The sequence below is a fragment of the Cyprinodon variegatus genome, unplaced genomic scaffold (assembly GCF_000732505.1).
Source record: "Cyprinodon variegatus isolate N-32 unplaced genomic scaffold, C_variegatus-1.0 Scaffold343, whole genome shotgun sequence".
In the NCBI taxonomy this organism is placed as follows: Eukaryota; Metazoa; Chordata; class Actinopteri; order Cyprinodontiformes; family Cyprinodontidae; genus Cyprinodon; species Cyprinodon variegatus.
This window is the reverse complement of record NW_015150796.1, coordinates 550,862-562,494: the sequence shown is the minus strand read 5'-3', so window position 1 is coordinate 562,494 and position 11,633 is coordinate 550,862. Positions and strand designations below refer to the sequence as shown.

Here is an 11,633-nt window from a genome sequence, read left to right as displayed (position 1 = left end):
AGATAGATAGATAGATAGATAGATAGATAGATAGATAGATAGATAGATAGATAGATAGATAGATAGATGAAAAAGTGTTGCAACCTTTGCTAGAAAGTGTAACTTTAAAGTCTTATAAGCTTTTATATTTTAGACAAACGTGCTTAAAAGGTTGATTAAAAGAATGATCCTCAAACTGGGAGTTATGATGGGAGAAGTAGATCAACATCACGTGGTTTGGGTCATTGACAGCACAAACCCTTGGAGTTGGGTGCGCACGTGGGTGACGATGCAGCGCCAACCCCTCTTCGGGGTCCCTTTTGTTGAACCATCAAACATAAGCACCTTTAGAGATCCCGAGGGCTTCACATGAGAAACAGTCTTCATCCTGCGCACTGGGCGATCTCATCTCAGATGTACAGACATGTCGAGGTCTTTCTACGTTGATTCTTTGATTATCAAGGATACGGTGCGAACCGGAGCGACCGAGCATCAGACCCAGGACTTCCTGCTTCCCATCAGCGTGCACTCTCCAAGCGTAATGACGGTCACCACTCCGATGTGCCCCTCCAGGAAGAACGGGACTTTCTGCGTTTGCCCGCTGTGTGTCACATCTCACATCCAGTCTTCTCGCGGCGGTATTCCTATACTGAAGAGTCAGTTTCCAGGTATGGAGACACCGTACTGTCAAAGGCTATCGCAGCAGCAGCCTTCTGCGCTGGCGCATTCTGGACACACACCTGTCTGCACGCCCACCTTTGGCGTCACAGATCCCAGGAGATACCACTGCCTTTCCATCGGTAAGCACTTGTTTGCTTTATGGTCCAGCATACGTTAGATTAATGTATGATACGCCTTTACGCAGGGGGATTGACGCGCATTAGTGTCCGTCCTCACAGAAATGACAAGTTGAACTTCCTGCTAAAAACTTTCTTTTTTATATTACAGGAGGCTCCACCGAAAACACCCACCTACAGAACGGCAAAAGGATGCGCACGGCTTTCACAAGCACGCAACTCCTGGAGCTGGAAAGGGAGTTTTCTACAAACATGTACCTGTCAAGGCTTAGACGGATTGAGATCGCCACGTATCTGAACCTGTCTGAGAAGCAGGTGAAAATCTGGTTTCAGAACCGCAGAGTAAAGCACAAGAAAGAAGGTAAAGCCACGCAAAGGAGCGCGCACGGCGGCTGTAAGTGCGCCAGCACTCACACGAACTATTCCAGGTCGGAGGATGAAGAATCTTTATCTCCAGTCTCCGCATCAGAGGAGAAAGAAGTTTCACCAATATAAAAAATGAAAAAAAAAAAACTTAACTCTCCATGAGTCCCGTTACAGGCACTTACTCTGCCCCGCATGCTCCTGATGGCATTATGCAACTTCTGAGCCAATGCAAAAAATATGGCTTCTTTCCTGCATGAAGTATTTACATTTAAAATAATCCATATCTCAGTGAGATACTATTAACACAACCGCTTGTACTTCAGATGTTCAGCTCTTGTTAATTACCTATAATAAATGTTGTGAGTAATCACAGAACCTGCGGTGCAGCTATTGGATCAGAGAGCCTTTAAAAATAGGCCAGGTTTGAAGTGTGGACCTGTGACCTGCAGCCATTTGGTAAAAGAAAAAAAAAAATGTGTATATCTGTATTTATTGTAATAAACAGTATGAGTTGATGAATGTGTCCGTGTACTGACTTGAAACACTGAGGCTCCACGCCTGGATCTTTTTATTTCACGCCTTCGCTGTTTGGTGCACGAGATGCTTTGGAATGGCTTTTATAGTTCACGCAAAATCTGCAAAAAAATGTGGTTTCATAGACAATGACACTGATATGGTATAGGTTTTAGGAAGATCATCCTCGGAGTGGTAGCCTGGGGTTGCTTTGGTTTGGTCGGAAAGTCGAAAACCTTTCAGTTATCATCAATGACCTGGTCAGAAACAAAATAATTATTAGAATAGAATAGAATAGAATAGAATAGAATAGAATAGAATAGAATAGAATAGAATAGAATAGAATCCCTTTATTGTCCCACAATGGGGATTTTTTTTTTACAGCAGACCTTAGAAAAGTGTGTAAAACTAACAGAATAAGTGATTTAAGAAAATAAACAAATAAAAATCACTGTACTGTACAGTGATTTTTTTCAATATAAATCGGCCTACTCTGTATGTGGAGAATAAATAATCAACAGCTGTGGACATTTTTACAGTGATGGGTATGTGAAAAATAGCAGCAACATCAGAGGTGTGCAAAAAAGGACAGAAGTTATTTAACTGACTAAGACAGAAACTGAGCAAAATCAGCATAAATATAACAACTTAATGAGGTTTTTGGAAACACTGATGGTTATAGAGTCTTAGAGCAGCTGGGAGGAAGGATCTGTCTGTAAGGTAAATCATTAAGAACATAAATTTACATACATGATTTCTTAGCGTTTTCATTATAAACTATCTTTAAAAATACTTAGAAATTATAACCCAATTAAATAGCCTGGTACATACAATTACTTTTTAATAGGAAGGTACCAACAAATATAGAGAATAAACCGACCAGTTGTTAATAAGTAATTAAGCCTTACAAAATATCCTGAATCACAAATATGCCAAAACGCACACTCTTATTATTGTTCTGTGACATAAGTAAAGAGATGGTTTTAATACAACAGAACATTCTAAATACATTAAAAGCATGTCTTGTTAAAACTCCCCCCCAAAATAACTAAATGTTAACATGTTTGATATGTAGGCCAGGTCCAATATGTTCAGTATTGGGTTTTAAAAAGCTCCACGTTTTTAAGCAAGACAGAAGGTTAGCACAAGGTTACAGTATCTTTAAACTTTACATATTGATTGGAACAATACTTCTTCAGCTCACTAAAACAAAGACAACACATGAAGAAGAGTGAATAAATCAAACATTTCGCCCCCTTATCCACCCACCCCCACCATCAAAAAAGAAGTTACAAAGTTAATCTAAGATTATTTTCCAGCTATTTAAATTAATTTATTAAATAAATTAAAATCTAAATTGTTCAATTTAAGGATTTGTTCAAGAGTGGGCAACAAATACACTATGATATTTTGTTGAAAAAAATTTAAAATAAAAGAAATAAATGTAACAAAAGAAGAATATATATACACATATGTAGTCAGTGTCCTTCCATGGGTGTTTTAGTGTTTTAGCTGTGCAGGAGGGGGGTCCTAGAAATCTTCAGGACACAAACAATAAAAAAAATATAAAAAAAAACGAAAAGCAAAAAACCTAAAAGCCAAAATTCCTCCACACATTAACGCATCTAGAATGGAAGGATCCTTCAGGAAGATGTGATTTTTTTTTTTTTTTTAGTTTACATAAGATGAAGGAACCTTTAGGAATATGTGGGGCTTTTTCAGGAATATGTGATATATTTTTATCGCTTCTGAAAAGATTTTGTCTATAGATTACAAATATAAATAAAAAAGAATAATAAAATGGAGTAAAGTAATAAACAGAACACAACTTTTAATATGAAATTAACACCAGACACAAACAAACATGCAAATTTAAAGGGACCCCAAGCTGTCTTTTGCTTGAAATGAAGAACTTTAATGAATCATTTTTCAAATCCACATGATCTTTTACAGTGTGTGCATTTATGACTTAAAGTTAAAGCATAACACTGTAAAAAATAACTTTTTAAAAACAATTATATGTATTATTCCATACCATTACCCTTGTTTTTAGAGCATCACATTTAAATGTGCTCATAATGAACAGCTATTCCTATTAAGCTTCCATTATCAGGGTGCTGCATTAAACTGAAGGCTCATTTTATTCAGAAACATCACGCAGGATTCAATTCAAATGATCGTGCCTGTTAAACTCAAAATGGATGGATGGAGAAGGCCTAGTTGTAATTTCTCCTTAGATTTTTTTCATACAAAAGGGTACCCGATAACGCCCCTGGGGAGCAGCCAATCGTCCATTAATGTTTGCCTCTGAAAGGATTTCAGTCGTTCCAAAGCGAGTTTAATTGCGTTTTCGGTCCCACGTTGGTTGACTATGCCGCCAATGGCTGAAGCCCCAAAACGAGGATATATAGAAGTGGGCAAAGGCTTTGACAGGTTAGATTGTCCTGCCTTGGGACCCGCATTTAGCCTGGGACCCCCGACGGCTGCGTGCTCAGAGAGCTTTGAGGGACATCGACAGGGTTCCTTGGAGCCACAGAGGACGATTTAGTCACTGTTTCATTAGGCACTATTTGAACCTTTCAACTTAAAGTGAATTAAAAGGAGGCATGCTTAAATGGACTTGGGGATTACGTGGGAGGGGCCACTGGAAATTAGCGGACGCCTAATTTAACTCGTTTCTGTTGGAGTTTGGGATACATTCCTAATTGAGAGGGGAAGCAGGTGAAGTTTTGGTCCCATGCAGACCCTTTCAGAGTGCAAATAAATGGTTTTCTTTCACATCCCGCTGCTGATCGTATATTATCTGGGGAAAGCCATCTAATGAATATATATTGAACTTCCCATTAACCGAATTAAAGTTCCCTTGCAGGTGTGTTGGACCAATAGAATGGACCCGTTTTAAGATTCGCAGGACGTGACCTGGACTTTAAGGCCACCGTGAACTTAGTTTCCAGTTGGCGCTGCATTAAAATGCGCAACATTACAAAACACAAAATCTCTTTAAAACGGAATGTGCGGCAGATTATACAGAGACTTTAGAGGCAAAATCAAAGAAAAGGGATGGTTTTACCTGCCAATAAACCGAAAAATAAGCACAATATATCTCTAAAGAGGAGATGGGACGCCATAGAAAACGGGGCAATTACGCATGACAAAAGACAATTAATAAGAGCGCTTTTCAGCTGGTTGCAGCTGCTGTCTCATGCGGAGAGATGGAGGCTAGAAGAAGTTGAAGTACTGGATGGGGGGATGAGGGTAATGAGGGGGGCTGCGTTGTCCCTCCCACTACTAAGTAACGTCCATTTCTAATAGTGGGAGTCAGTGCGCTATTCCAGGGTCCAAAAATATAAATCTATCTTAGAAGCAGAATGAGAAGCAAAGGTTTTCATTATTAAAAACTTGTCCACATATTTGCACAAACTCCAAGAAAGAACACAGTGACAGCAGCATAATGTTTAGTGTGCAAGGTTAGCTTTGATTGGTTGATATGGTTGTTTTTTTCTATATATTTTTTATTTACAATATTATTTATTATAAATATTGACAGCCTGTTGTTTAAAGTCTCATCCAGTCGTTCCATTTTGATGTGTGGTCTCCCTCTTTGTTTAGCACATCCATGTTTGCAACTTTTGTAACAGTCTGTTTAAAAAAAGATGATCCTGATTATGTCTTTAAGTGGAATCAAATTAAGCTTCCTGATCCTCACACAGCATGTTATATGCGGTTGCAAACTAACACCTTTTGTGCCCCTAAAAACAAAAAGCACAAAGGAAAAAAATCTATATATAGGCCTATATATATGTTGTGGCAGTATCATACTGTGGGGTGCTTTTCTTCAGTGCAATGTCTGCTTTCTGCACAAATTCACTGAATAAGTGAATCATAAAAACATTCCCATTCACAATCGAAATGACAAAACACAATCACCTCAGTGAGGCATGTTGGTAGCAAAACCACAAGGTGCTTTATTTAGGACATTGTCTCCACTAAATAAAACCGACCGATTAAATTAATGCACCACTCAATAACCTAGGTGAGAGCGCTGGAACACCAGCATGACAAAAAAGAAAAATAAAGAATAAGATTTACTGACTATTTTCAGAGATATTATGTTTATGCTGGAAATCAAATTGGGAACATATATTCTAAAAGTCTTCCTATATGAGAAACTATCCTGGGTTCAAAACACTTTCAGAATGTCATGCTTTCTCTTCGTCGTTAAGTTGTCATAATCATGAGTATGGGAAATGGGGATAGGTCTGACCGTATTTCATAAAAATAGCCTTCTGACTTAAAACACAGGAGCGTAAGATATTTACCTGGTAAATTTTTGTTGCTGAAGTAACAAGCGTGTCATGCCAGCAATGATTGCATTAAAATATCAAGCACCACTTTTTTGTCGGTATGACTTGGACAGAGAGACAAACAGACAAGCAGGCAAGAATACTTTTGTTTTGCAGTAAACTGGTTAAGTAGGGGAAAAAAAAAACATATTTCAGAACCAAGGACAGCTCCCACAGAGGCCCACCGCCCAAAGGTCCCATTATCATTTTACTTGAACTTTAAAACATTCCACCTTGACGCATGAACAAAACAAAATATGGGACATGAAAAGAATTAGAATACGTTTTCAACTGTTAAAGCGGGGAATTTTTTTTCTTTTTGGGTCACAAAATCATAATTTTTTGGTGGCATTAGAGCATTTCATAATAAAATAAAAAGGCATATCGAATATATAACATCTATGTTGCTGTTAAGTTTGTCTTAAAACACAAATATATATATGTATATATTATATCCAACTTTAACAACGTTATTACTGGTGAGAAGGGAGAGAGAGTTTTTTTTTTTGTGAGTGTGGAATGGCATTTGCAAATTGCTTCAAAGCCCCCTGCTGGACCGTTAATGTCATGACAGGTGGGACACACCACTATTAGGATTTTTGACGTGGGAGCAGGAAGCTATAAATTCAATGAGCCACGGTGATGTTTCTGGTTAAAAAAGGCACACACACACACACACACACAAAAAAAAAAACCAAAGCAGAAAAGCTAAAATATATATGTATTTATATGTATATATGTGTTGATTGTTTTGCCTTTTAATGGTTAATTTACACCAAACCACAAGCTTTATTAAGATTTTTAAACCAGGTTACCTGGATGTAATTGCTCTAAAGCGAGAGCCTAAACTTGCTTTGAGGGAAGCTGGGTCTTCCTAAGCTGAGATCCTTTGTTTGGAGAACAAGGACACTGTTCTTTCCCCTAACATGTGGAAGTAATTGCACCAAGCGGCTGCATGGAGTGAGGTAGAAGAGGAGGAGGGGTACTGCGGAATCGGCCCCGGGGCCCTGTCCACACACACTGGTCTGATGCTCCCATTTTGTGCCAAGAGATAGGTAATTCACAGGGGCCCATTATTCCTCTGATACCCGTCAGGGAGCCCCCCCGGGGTATAGAGGGATAAGGTTTAAGAAATTGACCATACTGATGGATCTGAGCAGTAAATATGGGTCCTATTCATTTTTTGAAGCACAAGAAGAAAGAAAGACTATTCTGATGCTTCGTTTTCTTTTAATAGAAATCGAATGAAATCAATGAGAGGGGTAAGCCATTCTATGGTGGTGTATGAGCGCCCTCTGGACGAGATCAGAACCCAAATTTGGAGACACGAGAAATGTGGCTTTTTGTAACTAATCTGCTATGCAAAAGCAACAAATATGTTCTATTCTTTTCTATAACAGGAGCCAGTTTTATGAAGTCAGAAATTGGAAGAAAAAGTTGACAAAAGTATACATTATTTGTAAAAGAAACAAAAAGAAATACACATTGCAAGGTTTATCAAGACTTTTGTCTAAAAAGGTTTCGCAGACCAAGTTTTTCATAATTTTCTCTCATCTGGATAAATTTCTAGGTCTCCTCTGAAGACTCTTACTTTGAAAAGAAGTTTAGGGCTCAGAGGGGAGACTGAGGGAGAGGGGGGTGCCATTTCCTGAGAGTTATTTACTTTGAGCCAGATGATTACTTTTTTCGGGTGAGGGGGGTGGACTGTAACATTGAATCAGTTACAGGTCGCTGTAGCTGGAGCGCAGTTGTGAAGACGGCCGTGGACGCGAACAGAACAGCGCACATATGCTCTCGCAGCGCAAGATCTCTAAGGATTATAGCCGCTGCAAAGGACCCTCGCTGTGCCTTTTGGAGGAACCAATTCACTGTGGATATACTTACAAGAAAGGAATAAAAAGAGGGGATTAGGAAAGGTAATTGAAAGGTCGTCTTCCTGCACTCTCTTAAAAACTCATCCAGTTTGCTTACATTTGTAAAACCTTAAGATAGAACTCTGATTCTAATTATAACATTTTAGAAAATTACTATAAATTCATTATTTGACCTTTATATTTACTAATTAATTCTAAAAATAATTCATTGCAACTTGATGGTACTGCTATTTAGCATTCTGCAGGCAGTGCAAAAGTTTTGCACAGGGTATTTGCGTTAAGGATTTCATTTCAGCTAAGATTTGCGCCATATGGTCTCGCCCCTGGACACCGAGCGGTGAAGTGTCGCTCAACCTTCCGGATAAAAGCGCTCAATGTCGGCATCGCAGCTGGAGGTGTCACCTCGAAGACAGAAGGCACAATTGTTGGATGCTGCTTTGCAGTTTAATGGAAAACACGCTGGAATTTGGGCATTACTTTTTGATTTCAACTGGTGGAATGCAGAAGAGTCAAAATGGAATACCACTGCTTGCAATGAAGTGGGAATGAGGATTTATAGCTGGATTTGATTTTGAGAAAGGAAAAAGGCCGTTTATGAGGAGACACGGCGCACTCTTCTTTTACAGCCTACCCTGCTGTGGGACCATAGGTCTTTTTGTTGAATCCTCAACGCATTTGCACTAAGAAAAATCTCCAAAATCCAGTCATTTTTGAAGGGGACTGTGTGGTTTTGGTACTAAATGCTGTGATGGAATTCATTTTTGATGGAATTCACTATGAACTGACCTGTTGCACAGTTTACCTTCAGCAGAGGGTACTTTTTTATAAGTGCAAACCATTTAGTCGCTTGCAGAGAGATTGAGAGAAACAAACAGAGGGAGATACGAGGATCTTGATCGCCTCTGCAGACTCATTTAAGCGCAATTCATAAAAGTTCCTCACCAAACTTCGCTCATATGACAAACATATATTTTTTTTTTACTAAAGCCCTTTAAGATGAGGGGTGCCCATAAAAACGTCAAAGCGCATTAGGCACTTTGTTGTCGGATTCCCACGCAAATATGTCATTTTGCACTGAGTGGATGTCCTAATTATAGAGTTGACGAAGCCGCGCTGCCGATGGATTGTTCAGGCTGTTCCAACTGAGCCAGAGCAGACAACCGCAGGAAACAGTAAGAGGGAGGATAGTTTTACTTTCTGAAGAAGGCACAAAAATAAACCGGGAAAATCATAAATAGTTTATTTAAAATCGAAGTGACCATAGTAATAGTGGAGAGCTGAAATTAAGTTTTAATGAAAACATATTTGTTGTTTAAAAGCTTCCCCGCCATGCCGACATTGGTCCAGAAACATCCAGATGTAAAAATAATTGTTTCCACACAGGCTAAATTAGGCACCTTTAAAAAAGAAGAAGAAAAAAATGTCCAGATTTATGTTTGAGTCTCTTTAAGAATATAAATGTCAGCATTTCTGTGTTAAGTCAATTGAGAAAAAGTGCAACTTCTAAAATGAAGGAGGGACACGATAATAGATCTGGTTAAATTAGCATCTTCTCTAAAAGGTGGACTGTGTCGCCCTCTACCGGTTGCGGGAAGGAAGCGCTACGTTCTAAACTCCAATCTCACAAACTGGGGACTCTTAAAATGTTGATGGAAACATAATAAAAACAAAAAACAAAACAAGCGGCAATTAATTATCAGAGTAGCTTCACTGAATAAATTCTCAATATTTGTATCATCTGGACAAAAAATATGTAAAAATATTCTCTTTACTTTACTTTGCTCTTTACTTTTTATGGTTAGTTTTGCTCTAATTCTGCTAACTTAATACACTAAACAAAGCTCTTTTGTTTCTGTTACTGTCTTTAGACTTAGACAACTTTTGTCATTTTGTATACACAGTGTGTATACAAAACGAGATTTCACTTTGTGCAGATTTCAGAACATTTCCATTCTATGAAGTGCAGTAGTGATCAAATGTAAACAGTGTGGGAGAATAATAAACTGGGAAAATCATAAATATTTTCTTTCACAATTGGAGTGGCCAAAGTAATGATGGAGAGCTGAACCACTGCAACCAAATCCTGCCCTAATCTTTACGGATCTGATGTTTCAACTATGTTTTACAAAACAGATAAATCTGAAATAAAATTCTTACTGGATGACCATATTGTAGGCCTATGGATAAAGCTGTTGGTGTTCCAGGGTTTGGATATGGAATATCTAAGTCTAGGGTCTTTATACGACTGAATAAATTGTCTCCTTTTCGCTTGTCTGTCAAACCAGAGATGTTTAGGAAACACAGATATACCGGTAGCCTATCTACATATATCAAAAGTTCATATACCTTATTAATTCATTTAGTTGTTAAGAATCTAGTATTGATGTACAGTTAAAGGTACCAAGATCAAGATTCAATACTCTTTATTCACTGGATAGAAATAGTTACTTTTCTTTTCTTCACAGGGGTGAACATCCATAGCCATGGATGGGATGAAGATATACCTGGTGTGTGGTGTTATCTGTGTGGGAATGGTCTCAGGTAAACTTTTATATTAGACATAGAGTAGTCCTCTACATAGTTTTGGACAATAAGTTAACATTCATTGAATTGTCTCTTAGCGATGGCTGATCTGTTCTCATCCATGGGGATGGAAGAACCAACCCGTGAGCTGGAGCCTAATTCCCTCATCAACGTCAGCTGCTCGGCTGACTCGGAAATAGTTTGGGATGCACCAGTTCTGAAAGATGCCATAATTACTTCTGACGGTTTCACCTCAACTCTCCTAATTTACAACGCTACTGTAAATCACACCGGCTATTATGAATGCAAATATGGGAGCGAACAGACGGATATCTATATATATGTCAAAGGTAAAAAAAATGGCTAAATACAAAAGGTCTTTGGATTAATACCACTTACCATGACTGTTGTACATAGCAATAGAATTAACATATTCCCATAGAATTTAAGAAAGAGAAATTACAACAAGGATTGGAAACATTGTGACAGCCTAGTACAGGTGACATGCTTATATGAAAAAAGAGAGAAGAAAGTAAATAAGACCAAATACGCTAGAATATAGGAATTATAGGGCTGCTTTAGAATTAGTTGTATAGTTGTGGGATTTAAAAGTGATCAGGCAATAAGAAACAAATTTATATTAAAGGACGAATGACACCAGCCTAACAAACAAGTCCTATTCCCATTAATTTGTTATCTTAGGCTATGTCTATAGAGTGAAACATGCGAAAATAATCAAACAATTAAGTTAAAGATTAAACAGTGTGAAAATTTGCACAAAAAAACCCAACAAAAACAAAATCTCTCTGCTCATTTCTAGATCCTTCCATCCTGTTTGTCCCAGATGGACCAGAAGACTGGGTTGATGAGGGGGATGATGGTCTCGTTGCGTGCCGTACATCGCAGCTGACATATCATGTTGAACTGATAAAAATCCCCAGTAAAGAGAAAATCCCAGGATTTTATGACCCCAGAATGGGGTTTATAGGTGTATCTCCTGGCAAGTATCAGTGTGAAGCCACATTAGATGGCCGGACTTTCACAAGTGCCATCTACACCGTAAGAGAAAAGAGTAAGTCAGAACCAAATCAGACACAGTCTGTCAAAGTATTTCCTACAAATTCAAAGCTTCTAGCCAGACTTTTCTGTGATATTATTAATTCTTACTTAGACAAGATATTTTTAACAATAAATACCATGCCATTGTCATTTTCTATTTATTTTTGCCATTTTGTTCA

General features: G+C 38.3%; 2 protein-coding genes across 2 annotated transcripts in view; both read left to right on the top strand.

The window, feature by feature from the left end:
• Nucleotides 1-242: 242 nt before the first annotated feature.
• gsx2 (GS homeobox 2) lies at nt 243-1,618 on the top strand. Its single transcript, XM_015385548.1, has 2 exons — nt 243-779; nt 928-1,618. Exons 1-2 carry the CDS (start codon nt 404-406, stop codon nt 1,269-1,271), a joined length of 720 nt encoding a protein of 239 aa, XP_015241034.1. The 5' UTR covers nt 243-403; the 3' UTR covers nt 1,272-1,618.
• Nucleotides 1,619-7,721: 6,103 nt separating this feature from the next.
• Nucleotides 7,722-11,633, top strand: part of pdgfra (platelet-derived growth factor receptor, alpha polypeptide) — a 19,672-nt gene continuing 15,760 nt past the window's right edge. The window contains exons 1-4 of the mRNA XM_015385555.1: nt 7,722-7,914; nt 10,338-10,413; nt 10,494-10,745; nt 11,216-11,467. Of these exons, the coding sequence (XP_015241041.1) occupies nt 10,356-10,413; nt 10,494-10,745; nt 11,216-11,467 (562 nt within the window). The 5' untranslated portion in view covers nt 7,722-7,914; nt 10,338-10,355. The remainder of the gene's footprint in view (nt 7,915-10,337; nt 10,414-10,493; nt 10,746-11,215; nt 11,468-11,633) is intronic.